Genomic DNA, 20,939 nt, shown 5'->3' with positions numbered 1-20,939 from the left:
ACATTACATGCAAGACCTTAAAATGTGTGCAACTAAATAAGCCCAGCAGAGTTCAAGGGGAGAGAAGTCCTGTTCCCACCTGTACTGAGGACCACCGAGAATGACGGCAACGGACCCCTTCAGGAGAGCCGCTGATGAGAGTATTTCTAAACGTGGCTTGACTGTGGGCAGTGACAGACGCCTCGCTCAGGGAAAGTGATCAAGCAAGTCCTAAAAGGTGTGTCTATTTTGTGCGTTAACGTGAATGTGCTCCCTGACGAAGTATTCCCAACAAAGCTGGACAGACCCTCGGCCCAAAGCGGCCTCTGGTCTCCTCAAGGCTGTTTCACCGCAGATGGCGGGGCCGTCTAGGGTAGCTGTGAGGGTTACATGCCAGTGTACGTGGAAGAGCACAGAGTGAATGCGGGACACACATCTGCTCAATCAATTCTTGACTAACGTATTTCTCGCACTGCTTTCTAAAAGCCTTTAGAGCGTGAGCACCTATTTCGACAAATGTCGATAGGACAGGTGATCAGACAAATAAATGGATTTCTGAGAATACGACTGCTTCTCTTTGGGTGGCTCACAGTCTGAAGCCGAAAGAAATTCGAAACTGTTTCTGAATAGCAATGGCAGCTCTGGAGAACACGTCGTCTCTCCCAGTGCTCTGAGGATAATTCTTGAGTGGCTGTTCAGGCCCTGACAGATTTGTGACGACAACAAACACTCCCCCTGGAAGCCCTATCCCTCTTGGTCATTAAGTCCAGAGTGACCCACGTTCCAGGTTCACCTAAATACTTCCGCTCTTTAGTTAAAAAATACTGTTTCACTTTTCTGTTCAGTAGAATGTAACTGTCACTGCACATCCAAGTCCAAAAAGTGCCATATTCACTCCCCCCTCACATGCCGCACAGGTATTGTGACGACAGCAGCAGCAGTCACTTACATGGCTTCCTATGTACCAGTGTTTGAAGCCCAGCGTGGGCTTGTATCTTGCCTCCAACTAAGTGGAAGGAGCTCGGATTTGAACTCAGGCAGCCTGACACGAATCCATTCTACACCCTAGTTCGTTTCTTTTGCTCAGTAAACTATAATTAAGGAAGAATCACTTAATAACACTGTACTACGTAAAGGTATGCAGGTAACAGAATCAGACAATTTGGGACTGACACCTCAAGTATTTCTCAATTTAAAAAGCAAACACGACGACTCCAGAGGTGAGCTGCCTTCGGAAGGTCACTGATGGTCTGAGACCAGGGCTGACTACACGTCCTAATCCCCAAGCATCCCCAAGCATGCCACCTTTGTTTAACCTCACAGAGCTGCCAATGAAACAGGCCATTCCTGGGAATATTTCTGAACACAATCCTAAACAAACACTGGCCCACATTTTCTTCTTTATTTAAACACTTGTGATAGGTTTCCACTGATAATTGCGAACTAGAAGCTGAGAATAAAAGTCAAACAAGATACAGAGCTCACAGTCCAGCAGGAGATAGGCAGGTCAACAGGATGACAGATTGTCATATGTACTGCTACGTAAAGGACAGCAGGGGAACAAAAAAGCCCTAGTCATATCATCTTTGGCTGTGATTTATGGACTTTAAATAAGAGCTGTCCTTAGGTGATAAGATTTTCTAGGTGATAGATTTTCTTTTTAACGCTCCATGGTGCCAGAGTAAAAGAAAGCCTTATTTGAACAGAAAGAAGACAGAAGCCGAACATAATCCCAGTTCTATCACTATCCGGCTGTATAACCCAGAACAGGTACTTCACTCTCATCTCTACCAAGAAGGTGCATTTTTCAACCTTTTATAATTTGAAAGCCCAAATTAGGAATCTATTTTAAAGAAAATGTTTTCAAAGACAATGATTTTGTTAATCAGGGGGACATCTAAAGAGGTGTGTCATTGCTAGAGATCTTAAATAGGGCATTGTGGATAACTGTATTCTATAAAAAACGAAGTGTCAAATTTCAAACAATTATATAGTAACCATACCACACAAACAACACATAAATTGATTTATAATAGCTCAGAACTCTGGGGTTTTAGTGTTCTGGAATTGAGTGGCATGTTTGCAGTACTGTACAGTACAGCAAGTGTGTGTGTGTGTATTATACATATTCAGTATGGAGGTTATTTGAACAGATTGCTGGATTCTGGAAAACTAAGTGTTTGTAAGCTGCCCAAATGCTTGGTTTTTACAACATTTCTATCTTAAACATAGTGCAAGAAAAAGAACGTGCGAGTTTTAGAATAAGACAGCTCGGAATCCATATTCAATGTACGACCTTGTGCAGGGTTCTTGAACTCAGGAGGCTTTGCTTTTTATATCTATGAAATGAGAACAGTACCACCTTCCTTCAGTGGGGTGTCATGGCTTCTGAGATGATGAATGAAAAGTCCCAGCACAACACAGTGCGGGCTGATGATGTTTTATAAATGAGTTCCTCTCCTACGGCCTGAGGGGAAAAAAGGCAGCTAAATGGTACCCAAACCGTACTGCCATATTCCTAAATAATCCCCAAATCTAGAAAAACTCCAGAGCTTCAAATTACATAATTACTGTAAAAGTTCAAGCTTTTGTGTTAATGAAAAAGGATAAAAATCATGCAAATACTAATTAGTACAGTTCGTAAGAGTCCCAAAAAAACAATTATTTAGATATCTGTAAGTCTAAGTTTTGTTCTTCCCTCCTAATGTCCTCTAAAAACGCCAGAGGGTGTTCTTACAAAAGGATCAGCTTAAACCTAACATTCCACTACACCAGTAACAAGGGTCTTGTTTGTATGTCAGCTTGTTCTTCACTAAGCTGGAGATAAGTTAAAAAAATGATTTAATAAAATTAGAACAAATTCATTAACTTTATAGCTATAAATGATGCTGTCCCAAACTGTAGTAAATTACTTCAAGTGTGCCTGGAAATGTTTTGAAATGTAAGCTAACATCTAAGTTTGGACTAAAATTAAAGCTGAAAAATCAAGGGTGCCACCTATCAAAGTCTTGATGAGAGATGTGTATTGCTGAGTTCATGGTAAAAAAAAAAAAAAATTACATTATTATTTAAATGCATTAATCAAGTAAATTTTCCTTCATACCAAGGGTGTAGGTATCACTGTGCCACAAAAGACGAATGCTCTGTAAGAGCCTTGCCTATTATCACATGTACCTACTGCTGTAGCGCCAAAACAACGCAAGTCATTAAATAAAGGTTTCACTGTCACATTACCCCCATCTACTCCAAAATACACTTCTGGCTGATGCACTGCAAACACACCTTCAAGGCAGCAGCTTTTTAATATTTTGGATTTTTTTTTAAGATCTAAATTTGCCCTTTCCTATCAAAGTCACTATTTTCTGAAGCTTATTTAAAATTAAAAACTTCACTAAAATCAAGTCAAGGCTCCTTTCCTTCTGATTTGTTTTCCTCAAGCTTTTACTTTGGAGGTCCCACTTCTCTTTCCCCCTCCAACACTTTAGAGGGCAGGAAGTCGTAAAAGTCACTTACTATGTATGCAAGACCATGAAATGAATGATGAAGCTATACAACCAAAGCAAGATCCATGCTTTATGAACACATTATTCTCACACATCTGAATCGATATACAAGATTCTTAGTTCATTTTACAGATTCTCAAATCAAGTTGTTCAAAAGGTAAATTCTGAAACCATAGTTGACGTACGTAGCAAATGGATATATCAAAACAAACAAAAACTTCATCCAAATATTTACATTTAAAAAATAGGCTACTTATTAAGTGTGCTTGAACAAACCATGTGTGGAATTGAATTCCATTTAGTATGGAGTTAGTTTCTGCTAAACACATACTAGAGAAGACCCCTGGCATCTGAGTTTTCAAGTGTTCCCAATCTATGCTAAAAAAATAAAACATGAGAATTTCAGAGGCACTGATTTGAACCTCGGAAGTGGAAGGGCTAGTATGTAAGGCAAATTACTTAGGAGTCAGAAGGGCCGTCACCTGTAACTCAGTGTGGCTTTGCCACTGCCTCAGTATCACCAGGTATTCAACAGAACTCTCCAGAGGTCATTTAAATTGTGTAATTACACCTCACTGCATTATGTTCTAGTAGTTTCACAAACTTGGACATTCACAATAATGTTCTGAACATATTCCTTGAGAAGCTGGAGGGTCTCCTATGTTACATTAAACAAAAAACCATGCAGTTTCTTAGAGCTCATAGAGCCTTTTCAAAATAAACTACGGATCATACAGCCCAATGAAAAACTCAAACACTGTATATTACAGGTATAGAAAGTTTATAATTCAGCAACGTCAACACAGGTAATCTGACACCCTTTGCTCCTACTTGCAATGCGATTAATAACTGTACAGTAACTTTTATTTTATTATCCTTGGCTTTGGCTCAGACGTTTAAATACTTAACAGCTTGGATTTTTTTTGTATTTTGTTTCGTTGTTTTTGTGTAGGCATGGGTGGAGGTGGGAATTATAATGGAGATGGGTCGGTTCATTATAATGAAGACAATCAGGAATTAAGGAGCCACTAAAATTTCATTTACCATTTCCTTACAAAACATAGGTGGGAAAATATGGCTTAAAGACAGAGGGAAATGCCTCTTATTTGTTCATACTATTTATATTTTACCCTCTATCCAGTCTGACGATAACGCCAAACTTAATTTACTACATAGGGCAAGAGTAACTCTCTAAGAGGATTTTATGAAGTCTAATTTCATTTTGATTCTTAGATCTTAAGTGCTTAGTTCTGGAATTCTTCAGATTAACTAAAAAAAGGTTATATCAACAACCAAAATCCCCAAAAGATTAGATAAAAACAATTAGTTAGCCATTTTAAAAATACCCAACTAATGTTTTTTAAACAAATTAGAATTAGTTGGAATATATCTCTGCCCCTATAAATTGATCTCTTGCTTAGTCTGTAGACCAAGGCAACTTTTCTTAAGCACAATGTTTCTATTAAGGAGAGAAAAATGATCTCTTAAAAAACAAAACTAAAAACTAAGTAGGTCTAAAATCATTCCAAAGTTATCCCTTGGATCAGAAACAAAACAACAATGGACAACACAACAACTCAGTTTCCACAAACATACCATTTTCTTTTTGATAAAAAAAGAGACTGAGGTTGATTTTATATATTAAAATCAGCAGAATTTTCATGGTTCACAATTTTGTTGCTAGAGATCCCAAATTTCTTGAACTCATTAGGGAAGTTTTCTGAAGGTGCGTCTCATAGTAAACAGCAGCAAAATACCAAAACAGTTGTATTGCTAAAAAGCAGCTACTCCTGCTGTGCCTTTAGAATACTAGTTGTAAACCAGCAACGATAACAAAATGCTAATTTGTGCCATCAACTGGCATTTGAGCTATTCTAAGGAAAAAGAAAAGCAAATTGTTTTCTTAAAACAGTCTAAGGCAGGACATCTATAATCATATTGGGCAAATATTGATTTGGGGGAGAAAATACCAAAAAACAAGAGACAAGAGCATTATATTTAGTATTCTAAAGGTATCCTTCAGTCAGTTCAACAATGATTCTGGTAAGACCAACTGCTCACATACATACACACGCACACACATAGATTTTAATGGTTTAAAAAAAACCCAAATTTGTTACTTTAGAAAAATGAATGCAGTGCATTTTCAGCAATATTATCGCCATAGACTCTGCTTGCTCAGTCCACACATAAGTAGTAGTTGCCTTCTATGGTGATATGGCTTCTCTGCACTAATTCCCATCAGGCCGAAAAACATTAGGGCAGGTTAAGTAAAGACTGAATTGTTGCACAAAGGAACATTTACTCATCAGATCCCACGGATCTCTTCTGTGCCCGTTTCCTGGGCAACCTTCTTGGTGAAGCTTTATCTGGAAGAAAAGAGAAAGTTTTAACTTGCCTGACTATTTTAAGTATATTGGATTCAAAAAACATTTAAAAAAGCATTTCCCTTCAACTTTACAATTAAGTTAAAAAAATGAACACACATGCAAGAATATCATGTAATAGTACATGCCTCTCTCCTAGTTTAGGTATTTTAACTAATCTTTAAAATAATCCTTCAAGAGGTACCTCAATTAAAATGAAATTTTGCAATTAGGGTGGGAAAAGATCTAATCTTGATTATTGTAATGTTGAAGCCATCCCCCCAAAATCTTCTTGAATTCTACAATTTACCATGTCTGTACCTGCATAAATAAACACTTTAGAAATAGTGTAAAACCAAGGGAAGTAAAAGCTAAAATAAATGAATGGGACTACATCAAATTAAAAAGCTTCTGCACAGCAAAAGAAACCATCAACAAAGAGGCAACCAACCAAATGAGAGAAGATATTTGCAAACAATGCCTCCAATAAGGTGCTAATATCTAGAATATATAAGGAACTCACACAACTCAACAACAAAAGAAACCAAACAATCCAATTAAAAAATGGGCGGAGGACCTGAATAGAATTTCTCCAAAGAGGACATACCGTGTTTCCCTGAAAATAAGACCTAGCCGGACCATCGGCTCTAATGCATCTTTTGAAGCAAAAATTAATATAAGACCCAGTATTATGTTATATTGTACTATATTATATTATACCTGGTCTTGTATTATATAAGACCTGGTATATTAGATTATATTATATTAGATAAGATCTGGTCTTATACTAATTTTTGCTCCAAAAGACACATTAGAGCTGATGGTCCAGCTAGGTGTCATTTTCGGGGAAACACAGTACACATGGCCAACAGACATATGAAAAGATGCTCAACATCACTAATAATCAGAGAAATGCAAGTAAAAGCCACAAAGAGGTATCACCTCACACCAGTCAGAATGGCTATCATCATCAAGACAAATAAGTGTTGGAGAGGCTGTGGAGAAAAAGGAACCCTCATACATGTTGACAGGAATGCAGATCAGTGCAGCTGCTATGGAAGGCAGTGTGGAGGTTCCTCAAAAAATTAAGAATAGAATTACCATATGACCCAGGAATACCTTTCCTGGGTATCTACCAAAAAAATCTGAAAACATTTAACTGTAAAAATATAGGTGCTCCAATGTTCATTGCAGCTTTATGTACAGTGGCCAAGACATGGAAACAACCAAAGTGTCCTTCAATCGATGACTGGATAAAGAAGATGTGGTATATATACACAATGGAATATTATTCTGCCATAAGAAAAGATGGAATAGGGTGACCAGTTGGCTCAATGATTGGAGTGTGGTGCTCATAACACCAAGGTCACCGGTTCAAGTCCTACATTGGCCAGTGAGCTGTGCCCTCCACTAGATTGAACACAACAACTTGACTTGGAGCTGAACTGCACCCTCCACAACTAAATTGAAACACAATGACTTGACATCCTGGAAAAACATACTGTTTCCTAATAATTCCCCAATAAAAACAAAAAACAAAACAAAAAAAAGAAAGAAAAGATGAAATAGTGCCATTGCGACAACATGGATGGATCTTGAGATTATTATGCTAAGTGAAATAAATTGAGAACCATGACTTCACACATATGTGGGATATAAAACTGAAAGCAACAAAGGAGCAAGACAAACAAATGAAGAAACAAAAACTCAGATACAGACAATAATTTAGTGGTTACCAGAGGGTAAGGGGTGAGAGGGTAAACGGGTAGTCGATGAGGGTAAACGGGATCAAACATATGATGCTGGAAGGAGAACTGACTCTGGGTGGTGAACACACAGTGTGATATATAGATGATGTATTACAGAATTGTACACTTGAATACTAGTATGTAATTTTACTATTGTCACCCCAATACATTTTAATTAAAAGAAATAGCGTAAAAGGTATTAAATATGCAGTTCAAAAAAACATATTGGTTATGAATTAAAGACAATTATCTACAAATGTAGCTATGTAGTTTGCATAATATTGGCAATTTCATAAATTTACCTGGAATAAGCAGAGGATAAAGGATTACAGTATATATCAACACTAAAACAATCCTACACAGATAAACATTATCTTTTTACCTTCTCTTTATCGTATGTTAGCGTCTTAGTGGGGTCTAGTAAACAATAAATTGGGGAGTTTCTTCTACTTGCATTTAGTAAGGAGTCATCTTTAAGGTTCTTTAAAAAATGAAGGGCTGTCTTCTCTCTGACCATTGTCTTTTTCTTATTTTGTATAAGTACTTTTCGTATTTGGAAGATACGCTCTCTTTGCGGAGTAAGTTACAAACCACAAACTGTAATTATTTTTCCAGTTTAAAAAAAGTGAAGGGCTGGGAAAAAAGTTTTTGCCTGTGTATGGGGTTCATTTCATGAATAATACCATGAAAAAAATGTGCCTAAAAGATTTTAATTTTTATTTTTCAAAATCACTATATCATACCTATATTTAAAAACATATAATTGATTTTTATCAAGCATATTTAGAAACTAAAAGTTCTTTTTAAAAATCTGCTTTAGAGTTAATGACTCAGAAATATTAAGACTGAGTCTACAAATCACATGAAAACTGACCTTTATTAAATAGGATAGTAATGTTGTGTTTAGGGAGTTCAACTTGCCTAAAACTGAGCATAGAAGCATTTTTCTGATGAATTAGCCTACAACTTCTGCCTTTACGTGGACCAATTTTAAATAATTTTTAAAAATAAATATGCTGAATATAATTTTTGAGGACTCAAAAGAACTTTAGACTCTAACAGCCATCTGTGTGAACACAGCTGCTACAATGCAGATGTGAAGTGGTGATTACTGACTTCCAACAATTTCAACCACCTGCAGAAGGTTTTTAAATATGGGAATACATGGGGGGAAAAAACAAAAATAAAAACCCTTCATCAACTGCCTGTCTAGAAATCAAAGTTAAGCAGCAGACAAATGAAAAACAGAGTAAGAGAGCATCCTGGAGTCACTCAACTTTTGGGAAAATGGCTCCAAATATCTCAACAGCCCAGTAAACGGCATTTTATTTCAGCACAGAACAATAACAGATGTGTACAATGACTCTTTTCAGCCCATTCCCCCATTTCCCGCCACCACCTCCAAATCCTAAAAAACTTAAGAAGAAGAATCCAACAAATTATTTAAGGTCAAAACATTTCAGGTTTCAAGAGGGTAGAAAAAAATGTTATGAAAAAAGAAATCACTTAAGTAAAAAAAAACAAAAAACAAAAAAAAAAAACCCAAACTTAAAAACATGATGTTTGATGATGTTAAATAAATGCGGCATGTCTGAAAATTGCTTGCACTGCCCATTTAAAGGGAAGATGTTAAAGAAATACGCCTAATCAATTATAGTAAAATCGTAACTCACTGCAACTTATTCCTTTTCAGAACACAAAGGCAAAAATGTTAGTAGAAACTTAAACCAGTCCCTCCTGCCTTTCTCAGACTGCATAATCTATCTGATTCCCTATTTTACCTAGAGGATTAGTTCTAAATATTAGGTTGGTGCAAAAGTAATTGCGGTTTTTGCAATTATCTTTCACCTTTTAAACTGCAATTACTTTTGCACCAACCTAACAGCTTTCAGATGGACTTTTTTATTGAGATATAAACTGCACGTTTTCTGATGGATCCATGAGTTAAACAAGAAAGTCAAATCACTTAAAATTAAGACTTCATTCTTATAGTTTCTGATTAAGGTTTTCCTATGTATAGTATACTTAGAACACTAGTAATAATTAAGCAAATATCCTATAATTGTCTATTAAAATCAGCTAACTTGTCACTTATAGTTAAAAAGACTTCAGGGAAGTTGAAGTACCCTAATCTGAAATACAAAACATATCAGGAAAAAACTTATTAGTAATAGATTCAAATTGTTTCAAACCACCCCTTCTTCCTTTACATGCTGAGACACAGACATGAAAAAGCTCTTGCCAAATTAAATATTGGTGTCTTAAATACCCTACTTCTCACACCACCCCTCTCCAAAGGTAACTCCTTAAAGCCCGAGAAGTCTTCTGCTTCCAGGCACACCCTCTGCTCCACTATCTTCAAAATACCTGGGGGGGGGGGGGGCGGGGGGCGGGGGGGGGGGGGGCTGCGGGATGACTCTGTCGGTTAGAGCGCATGCTCTCGACAAAAGGGTTGCTGGTTCGATTCCCACATGGTATGGTCCCTGCAACTAAAGATTGAAAACGGCGACTGGACGTGGAGCTGAGCTGCGCCCTCCACAACTAGACTGAAGGACAGCAACTTGGAGGTGATGGGCCCTGGAGAAACACACTGTGCCCCAATATTCCCCAATTTAAAAAAAAAGCCTCTTGGTTTTCTCCATTCTAGTCTCAAATATGCAAAGTTCTTATCTTTGAAAGAAACAGCTAGTTTTTCCTAAATCACCTGCAATTTGGCTCAACCCCTTTACTCTAAGAAAACCTCGTTCTAAGACAGTGGTTCTCAAAGTGTGGTATGGAGCAGCAGCCTCAAAATCACCTGAGAACTTAGATATGTAAATTCGTGGGTCTCACCCCAGACCTACTCAACTGGAAACTCTAGGGAGTGAGGCTCAGCAAGCTTAACAAGCAGTCCAGGTAATTCTGAAGAATGCTAAAATTTAAGACTGCTCCAAGGAATCAAATGTAAGAGGGGAAACAAACAAACAAACAAAACAACAAGCATACAAAATTAAAAATACTGTTAAAAGCTGAAAATAGCAATGATTTTATGATTTGAATAAATATGCATTTTCTAGGTCTGTTCATAGATGGGTCTAGAAACAATGTCACCAAGTATCAATGACATCCTTAAAGTCTAGATTTTCATTTCTAGTGTCATCCAGGGGTCCTTGGAGAAACAGCTAGCTCCATGTCTAGATAGAGAAGGTATGACAATTTGGATTATTTTGCTGAGTCAGCAAAGATAGTAAATGGGACAAGGGAGGCAGTTCAAAATGGCAGCCAACAGCCAAAACTATAACAATTTGAGCTTCAATAATATAGTTAACTAAAACATACTGATTCTACGAAAATCTGAATTTAGAAACAATAATCAAAAAACAAAGGAGAAAATTAGAAAAACTCATTTGTTACCATTTTGGGTGGCTTTTAGACTCTTTGAAAATGGAAAATAAAGGGAAAAACAGCATTTATCCTGCTTTTTCAGTAATAACTGTTTGTGGGTAATCAAAAAGTCCCACTTGATGACGGAAAAGTTCTACTTTACAAAAGAATGGCAGTTAGTAAAAATCAAAATCTTTATTGAAAATCATCACAACCTCTGAAACACTGATTCCTGAGAGATTATAAACTGGTGAATGGTTTAGAGAACTGGGCATCTGTGTGACGCCAAAGTACCACACAGTAACTTCTAGGCTTTAAGAAGCAAAAAGACCTCACCTTTCCTGGTCACATGGGAAGTGCATGTGGCTACCACCCTAAGCTAGCACTCAATTTAGCGTCACTAACGAATGATGGGAAAATAAGATACTGTTTCTTGATGTACTGGAAGAAGTGCGCATGAGCTATGATTAGTATGCTATTAGCCAAAAAAAGATCAACTTTAATTCAATCAAACCTATAGATTTATCTTCCAGGTTAAGTAAATTTTAGCTAAAAGACACCAGGAGAAAACAATCAGACAAATCTGGAAGGCAGGAATTTTTAGGACCTTATTACTCAGTGTGATCAATGGGTCATCTGGGAGCTTATCAGAAACACCAACACTTTGGCCCCACTCTAAAGCTGGTGAATCCAAACCTGCGTCGTAAGATTTCCAAATTTGTACACAGTTAGTGTTAGAGAAGCCCTTTTCTACAGGACAAGTGGCCAATCTCTTGAGCTGTAGAAAATTAAAAGGGTCTTAAAGGATATAACAACCAGATGCAATGCATCATCTTATGTTGGAAAAAAGTTATAAAGAATATTTTTGAAACAAAGAAATTTCAATATGGATTGGCTGTTACATATAATTAATAAAATACTAAACCTTTAAATGTGATGTTTCTGTCAGAAAAATGGTATTTCTTTGAAAACTGAAATATTTTAGAGGTAGTGTATGTAGACAAAAAAGGAGCTCTGTAATAAATCAAACTGAAAGTCACCTCACAGGGTGATCTGATCATAAATTCCTAACTGGGCAGGTCACGGTGGGTAGTCCCGCCTCAGGCCTATAACTTCCCTAGTAAAAGGCTTATCTTTGCCTTAAGCAAGCCCAGTCTATTGTTTTGTGCATCTAGCTTAATACATCTTTGAAATGCCTTTTTCAGACCACTGGAAAGTGTAACTACCCTCCAGAGAGCACAGTCTTGTTAACTAACTATCCTGTAATCCAATCATATTTCCCCGCCTTGCTTTCTCCCACTTCACATACACTTCCTTACATTCCCTCCTTAATTTCAAATGTATAAAAGAAACTGCAAACTGTCATTCTTCAGAACATTTGAGATCTTGTTTCCTGGCATATCATCAATTAGGCTCAAATAAACTCATAAAAATTCTCTACAGGTTTGAAACTTTCTTACATTGACATGTGTCATTGTGTCTATAATTTAAAGTATCTCAAATCAAAAAAAGCAAATTTAGAAAGATGGCTTTTGTATAGAAAAAAGAAATCTATACTCTAAAAGAGCAAATCATGTTTTTGCCAACTATACTTATTTTTTCACACCCTTCTCCTTAACCTCTGTGCCCAATTTCTGAAATGCTCCCAGGACCCCTTTGATTTCACACAGGATGAGGCTCTATCTGGGGCTCCCAGGGTTTGCTATAAAATTAATTAATACTGAGAAAAGACTGTAGCTATGGGTGTTATGTGCTTTCTGGCTATTTTCAAATTCCCCAAAACAATCAACAAATAACATGCCTCTCAGTGATAAGCTCGCAGAAGACAAAGCATGGAAGCCGTCTTGGATTTGATAAAACATTTGATCGCCCTAAATGGGTAATTGGATTAGCTCAATGCTGGTTAGAAGTTCTGTTGTCCATGAAGTTTTCTCAAAAACAAGGAATTTCACTTAAATGGGAAAATAAAGGAAGAATAAAAGTGTCTTTGGTGGCAAAACATGGAGGTTCTCAGGCTAGACAATCAGATTTTGAGCAAGAAAAGGAAGTGCTGTTAACGTATTTAGTGACTGTAATTGTACCCATCTTTGAGTATTAAGTCTCATTGGGAAAATGCATGGGCTTTAGAATGAGGCAAATGTAGTTGTGAATCATGGCAAGCTACTTTTTCTTAGGAGCAATTTCTCACCAACGGAATACAGCAGCTGACCTTGCAGCAGAGTACAAGAAGGCACCTAACATAAGTTAAATTCTATCCTTCAACAAGACCTCCCCTGACTCTAATATGGTCCCTTTTCCTAACGTGTAAGTTGTCCATATTATTCAATCTAGCACATAATCACATACTATATGATCATTCAAATATTTCATGTATGTGCATTATTTTCCTCAAGTAGAAATGTAAATTCTTGAAAATAGCAACTTTCTTAACTTCTTTTTAACATACCACTCAACCTAGTAGAGAATTATGACAGTAGATACTTTGTACTTGTCGAATGAAAACAATTGTACATGATTTGAATTTTGCTCTATAAATGTAACAAGTTGCAGCATTTAAGTTCATGAATAACAATAACAATGGCAGGGAGAAAGATAGTATAAAACCAACCTCCCAATCTATTTGTCGTGTAAAAATTCTTTTGAAGAGGTTGACTCCATAGCTGTTACAGTGACTTTAATTAATTATAATTGTTTAATGCTTTTCAAATGTAGTTTCAGCTAACTTTGTGTAAGACATTTAAAATATAATTGTATTTGAAGAAATCATGTATTTCAAGATACCACAGGCTTCATAATTTTGATGCATTGTAAAGAGGTTATGGTCTACATTTCAACCCAATTCTATTTTTTGCTGCACTGAAGTCAGGATGACATGGGAGATTTGTCCTTACAGAAGATTCACTCCCATAACTTCAGCTACCACCCATGCTGTATGTCCCATCTGCCCCACTTGTGTTCTAAACACAGCTTCCAAATGCTTCCTATCTGGGAGTTCCACAGGCTCCTCACATTCAGCAGATCCAATCCCACCTCACCTCTCCCGCATACACTCTCACTCCTCTCCCTGATTCCCCACATTAATAGGCTCGTCTTCCACCCAGCAGCCAAGCTCAGAGAACTCTGTCACTCCTCCCTACAACACCCAAGTCTCCAAAAGCCCACACTGTTCCACTTCTGAAACATCTTTCTACTCCCTTTTACTCTCATCACTACTGCCTTAGTTTAGGCCCTACTGTCTTCTCTGTTTTTTTTTTTAAATCATCTTGCCATAGCTCCTGCTTGCTAGCCATTCCCCACAAAATAATCGTGATTTCTTCTAAAACATAAATGTATTATTTCTCTGCTTTAAAGTATCTGATGGCTGCCTTGTACCTAGACGGAAAGTCAAAAGTCCTTAAGCATAGCACATAAAACCTTGAAGACTCCTCACCCAACTTTTCAAGACTCTGGTCAAATGTCAAGCCCTTCTGTGAAGGATTTCCTACTCTCCTAGAGGAGGGGTGCTTCTTATGCTCTTATTACTTTGTACCCACTTTTTTTTTTTTTAATTTTTTTTTTTAGGGAGGGCGCAGCTCACAGAGGCCCATGTGGGGATCGAACCGGCAACCTTGGTGTTATTAGCCCCACGCTCTAACCAACTGAGCTAACTGGTCACCCTCTACTTTGTACCCACTTTTAATAAAGCACCTACCACACTGTAATTATGTTTCAATAGAGCTCACTGAAAATAATAAGGAAACAATTCAATCTGTAAACCCAGAAAGAACTTGAACCCAAGCCAATTCTCAGGAAAAGAAATACTAAGTGGCCAATAAATACGTGTAAAGAAGCCAAACCTCATTCTTAATTGTAATGAAAAAGAGACACAATTTTGTATCATACAAACAGATTAAAACATTTGATAATACTTGAGAATAAATGAAAGTGGAGGAAAAACAGGCAGTATTGTACATTAATGAGAACATAAACTGGCCCTGTCTTTTGGGAGAAAAATGGGATACTTTCCATAACATTAAAATATACATCATCTTGGAACTAGACATTTTACTCTTAAGAAATAATCCCATGTGGGGAGTGGGTGAAATGGGTGAAGGGGGTTAAGAGGTAAAAACTTCCAGTTATAAAATAAGTCAGTCATGGGGATGCAATACTGTATTGTATATTTGAAAGTTGCTAAGAGAGTAGAAAAAAAAAAGTAACTATGTGTGGTGATAGATGTTAACTAGATTTATTGTGGTGATCATTTTGCAACATATACAAATATTGAACCATTATGCTGTACACCTGAAACTAATATCATGCTATATGTCAATTATATCTCAATTTTTAAAATGCAACATATACAAATATTGAACCATTATGCTGTACACCTGAAACTAATATCATGCTATATGTCAATCATATCTCAATTTTTAAAAATCCCGTAAATTTAAATATAAGAACCTTCATTCCATTTTAAAAAAATAAATGATTACATATGAGCACTTAGTACTATTTGATAATTATACCTCACTCACCTTTGTACTACTACTTTAGGTAGCACGAACTTATTTAAGTCCTGGCTCCACCTCTTATTGGCTATATGACAAGCTTCCTCATTACAGATTTAATTGTAAGAGTGAAAAACTGGAAATAACAAACATTCTTCAATACAGTAATACGGAATAGGCTTAATCTATCACGACACATTTATATAAAAGAATAGTATCTAGTTATTAAAAAGAACGCGGTAAATATATAAGTAACTATTACAAAAAGATATCCAAGGTATGAAAACTCAGGTGGTAGAACACTGTGCAAAATGATGCCATCTGTGTAAAACACACAGAAACAATGTATGCTGACATATGTACAGAAACATATATGTTAATATATGTATAGAAAAATACTGAGACTAACACAAAAATTCCAATTATTTATGGAAAATGGGATTAGTGGATCTAGGAGGTCATAGTAACTTTTCACTTCTGTACTATTAATATTTTTACAATGAGGTCTTATCGCTTTTATAATAAATGTTTTTTAAAAGTCCATTTACAATTGGAGAAAAATTCTGCATTCTCTTACAAAGGTAAATATTTTAACTAATTGTATGTGCAATACTGAAATATATCTGTTAAGTAAACTATCAGGCAGTACTTTAGATTTATTCTTTCAAACTATAGTGGATAGTTCTCCCAACAAATATAGTGCTAGAAAACTGTTTCATTATTCATTAAACTTACTCTAAAATATTCATGTGCTACACAAGAGCCCCCAATACACAGCAAATACCATTAAAAAATTAATCGCCTCACCTCTTCTACTCTGCACTGAAGCAACAGGAAAGAAGAGAGACAGGGAAAAGATTAGGAATATAGAGAACTCACACATTTGCATATAAACTACAGATTTGGAAGCATTTCTAAATTAAAGTATAAAAATATTACACACAATAAAATTCTAAAGCACTCAATCATATCACATTAGGTTCTTTACAAATAATGAAAAAGATGAGTGTTAAATGGCACTGACCAAGCACTTTTGCTAAAGCTAAAATATTTAATTTCCATTTAAGAGAAAAAGTTCACAGCCAAGTTAATAAGAGTACTTACTGATCTGATTCAAAGTTTCCTGAGGAATCCAACTCATGTCAACATCATTCTGACTTGATGTACCCATCTCTACTTTCTGTATGGGTCTCTTGCGCTAAGAGAACATAAAAACATTACTTTAAAGGAGTTTCATTATATTGTTTACTATGATTTTAAAAACAGACCTATCAAGCTACTTAAATATTTTAATAAACTTACATGTTCTCTTCTATTTTTAAAACATACTCCTAACTCAAATTTTTATTAATCAGAGGGGTGATATCATGTCTAGCACCAATGATAAAGAATAAAAAATAAATCTTCACGACAATTATTTCTTTTCAGCCTTTAAAGGCATTTTCCTGTGCTATAGTTTCATGTCGTTACACAAGTGGTGGACCAAGTAAGAACCTTGAACGATGTTTTTCTTTCCCTTTGGGAATCAAATCTTAAAGAACTTATTTCTACATTCAACAAAATTCAGGATAATTACTGAAATGTTGCATGCAGGCAGATACCTGTATTGTTAGCTAAATATACTTAAACAGTTGGCATAAAACAAAAACATAAAATCTCATTTAAGCCAACAACCTAAAACTCTGTTCTGGAGTATTTTCGGCAAAAACAGCTATAAAGAAAGTAATTCCATTCTTTAGTCCTGTGCTTAAAACAAACAAACAAACAAATAAAAACATAGGAGGGTATTAATTATACAGTCCAAAAATTCAATTTTGAATACACAGAAAAGTAACCTCAGCTAATTTAAGAAATGGCTTCCTTCAAATGGAAAAATGTTGGAGGTACCATTATACCTAACATAGCAACAATGTTGACTATTAGGAAAATGAGGCAAAGAAAGTAATGGAAATTAACACTTAAGCACTGAATATTCTCTTTTAAAGAGCAAGTGCTTATTAATAACACTAACTGCTAGTTTTAATATGAGGGTATAGTGGATATTAATATAGTTAACACAAATCATGTTATACTTTCCCATTTAGAATAACAGTATGGGTTGTTTTGTTTTGCACGGTCGGGGAGGAGTGAGATGAGGACAGTGGTGGAATTAGCTATTATGTCCAGACAGAGAAACCATGATTATAGCAGGTGCTTTAGTGTTGCCACTTTACTACCCTAACAAGAAAACAAAAGTTAAACTATTAGAACAAATACAGACACATTTATTCTTTTTCAAGTGAAAAGACTCAATTGCTGATTAGGAATTATCCCTACAGTTAAATATTAAAGCAAATATAAAAGGTGCAGTGTTTACAGATGAAATAACATGTCCATGAAAAAGTACAGTAAGCAGAAAAACGATGTCTGAGTTTAAGGAATACAGTCTAGCATACTTTAGAGTTACAATAACAATAAGAAAGTATAGCTCACTCTGGAGAGTGTGCATAAGGACACTAATCGCATATGGGTAGAAAAGTCTAAACAAATCCCAAGTCACATATCCAAAGTTTCACCTTCGGATTTTATTTTTAAGCAGTATAACAAACCTGTAAATGTACAAACCCACAGTGAAGCCAAGAAGCCACAGGTAACTGGACCGTATTTAATTTAGTGCTGTAACGACTTCCAAAGTATGTCTATAAAAGTTGTTCGTCTGTAATTACCTTTCTAGATTCTAGGAGTTGATGAAGGCCAACAACCACCAAGAGCCCAAGACCAGCAAGGAACATATACATAAAGATTCTGACATAAAAGGAGAAAATATAAAGAGTCTTAATTCACAGGAAGCATCACAGCTAATTAAAACTATAATTCTGTCTTAACTTATAAGAAACACGATAGTTAATTACGTCTATAATGCTACCATGCTATAAGCTTTCCAAATAACTTGGGAAAAGGGATAAAATATTTTAAATTCAACATAGATCCAGGTAAAAAACTTGATACATTTTTCACTTATCTCTAAGAACAATTCATCAATTTTAAAAAGCAATGATATGTACTAAAATGAATAGAATTATAATTGCATTAGGGCTTGTCTCCCTCAAATATCAGATTATTTTGCACTTTTGGTGAATTGCATGTGAGTATACAGTAAGAAGTGATTCACCATTCATAAAGAACACATTTTTCAAGATAAAACCGTAAATTTGTTTTCAATAGCGATTTTAGAGGCATGCAACTTAGATCAGGCTGGTGATCAGCTTAAAGATCATGGCGTGAAAAAGAATTTAGAAGACAAAAAGGATGGAAAGTCAAAGTTATGTTTTTAAAGCAAATTTTTGTCAGTTTCAACTATCCTTCCTAACTTGGTATTATTATTACATAAGAATCATCTAAGTACAGATTTACATTATTAGGATTTCACCAAATCTATACAACCCATTGCATTTTCATCATTTAATAATGGTTGAGAGGAGCAGCCTTCCAGTCCTACTTAATGAGATCAAAATCTACATATTTCAACTTTTACTTACGTTTCTCCATCTAACCCATCCTCTCTTTCAATAATTGTGACTGTTTGATTGAAGACAGCATCTTGGAATACATTACCCTGTTTAAAAAAAAATGTTCCCCAAATCTGAAATGCACTGGAAAAATGAAAGCTTACAAGATTTCTTAAAACCATCACCCTAAGAGATACACTACAGCTTTCTTATCACTTAATAGCACTAACTCAGTACCAGGGATTCAACATTACGTGTTATTTTCTCCTACAAAGTAAAAAATGCTGCCAGGTTTGTCAAAGTTGTGTCCCACTTTCTTTGGTGGTGGTGGTTGGGGGGGGAGGGGCGTTGAGGAACTAGGGAAGTAAAATGAGACAAAATGTGCAGGAAGAAACAAAGCCCATAGGATACACTAACAACGAGAAGTACTAGATTCTATTGTGTGTAATCCTCCAAATCAAGAAAGGAAGAGCATGAATATGACAGCATCGTGTTTCCCCGAAAATAAGACCTAGCCGGACCATCAGCTCTAATGTGTCTTCTGGAACAAAAATTAATATAAGACCCAGTCTGATTTTAATATAATATCAGATCAGGTATTAATATAATATAATACAATACAATACTGGGTCTTGTATTAATTTTTGCTCCAAAAGACGCATTAGAGCTGATGGTCCGGCTAGGTCTTATTTTCAGGGAAACACGGCAACAGCTGCAGTAGCAGATCATTTTAAGAGCTAGATTTGAATAAAAGTTAAATTCATGTTCTAAATTAACAGGGGACCGAAAATCAATTTCTTTATAATAAATGGGTTGGTGATTTTTCAGGATCAAAATAATTTCGTTGGGGGGGGCAAGGTGGCTCAGTAGGCTAGAGCACAAGCTCTGAACAACAGAGCTCGATTCCCACATGGGCCAGTGAGCTGCACCCTCCACAACTAGATTGAAGACAATGAGCTGCCACTGAGCTGCCGGAGGGGCGCCGGATGGCTCAGTTGGTTAGAGCGCATGAGCCCTCAACAAGATTGCCAGTTCAATTCCCACATGGGATGGTGGGCTGCGCCCCCTGCAACTAAGATTGAAAAATGGCGACTGGACTTGAAGCTGAGCTGAGCTGAGCCCTCCACAACTAGACTGAAGGACAACGACTTGGAGCTGCTGGGTCCTGGAGAAACACACTGTTCCCCAATATTCCCCAATACAATTAAAACTTTTTTTTTTCTGTCATGATCTTGAAACAATTGTCAGTTCAACACAATCTCAATTTTCAATTACATCAGAAACACTGGGACAATACATCGATAGCTGTTTTTAGTGTTTGATGCTTTGCACAAAGGTAGTACTTACTATTCCTACTCTCTACTAAGTAATTCAAAGGGAAAACTTAATTGTAGCACATGAAATTTAACTAAGACATAAGGTAAACAAGTTGATACCAAGATGATGAAAGGTTGAATAAGCTTCCAAGGGAGGATGAAATTTCCTGCTCTGAAAACTTTTTGAAAAGGGAATGGTTTAGATGAGCTCTTATCTGAAGGTGGACATAACAATTGGCATCTAGCAGTCAAATCCCAGCGGTTCAATTGTGGTAGGCTTCTCTCATTCATTCACTGGATACATATCATATAGATTAAAAATCACAAGAGACAACAGAGCTTATATTAGGCTACTGGGTTCTTGTAAACCATAAACCTTACTGCTAACTATAGACTGTGTGGCTTACTGCTTTTCCTTTTAAGATCCAGCTCACATCACTTCCACTTTCATACTATAGCGCCTTACGCTAATCTCTAGTATGTACCTCTTCTCATGCTGTGATATTGTCTGTTTACATCCATCTCCCCCAGTGGATTACAGACCTGAAGACAGAGATGTGCAATTTATCTTTGCCTCCCTGGTACCTATCACAGCTTCAACCACAAAACAGGCACTTGAATGAGTAAGTACAAGAATATCCAAATGTCAGTTGTCCTCATCCATCTCTAACTTAAAAAAAAAAAAA

General features: G+C 36.2%; 1 protein-coding gene across 2 annotated transcripts in view; it reads right to left on the bottom strand.

Moving 5' to 3' along the window:
• SSR1 (signal sequence receptor subunit 1) overlaps window positions 1-20,939 on the bottom strand; it is a 39,470-nt gene that overhangs the window by 9,691 nt on the left and 8,840 nt on the right. Inside the window, exons 5-8 of one of the 2 annotated variants that reach the window (XM_019745398.3) lie at window positions 18,968-19,044; window positions 18,155-18,233; window positions 16,554-16,647; window positions 5,788-5,851 (exon numbers count right to left, since the gene is read on the bottom strand). In XM_019745398.3, coding sequence (XP_019600957.1) covers window positions 5,788-5,851; window positions 16,554-16,647; window positions 18,155-18,233; window positions 18,968-19,044 — 314 coding nt within the window. Of the gene's footprint in view, window positions 1-3,538; window positions 5,852-16,553; window positions 16,648-18,154; window positions 18,234-18,967; window positions 19,045-20,939 lie in introns of those variants that run through there. The other variant, XM_019745399.3, reaches the window with a different exon arrangement.

The sequence above is a fragment of the Rhinolophus sinicus genome, chromosome 14 (assembly GCF_057876585.1).
Source record: "Rhinolophus sinicus isolate RSI-liver-muscle chromosome 14, RSI-T2T, whole genome shotgun sequence".
In the NCBI taxonomy this organism is placed as follows: domain Eukaryota; kingdom Metazoa; phylum Chordata; class Mammalia; order Chiroptera; family Rhinolophidae; genus Rhinolophus; species Rhinolophus sinicus.
The sequence above is the reverse complement of the archived record's forward strand: the minus strand, read 5'-3'. Positions and strand labels throughout refer to the sequence as shown.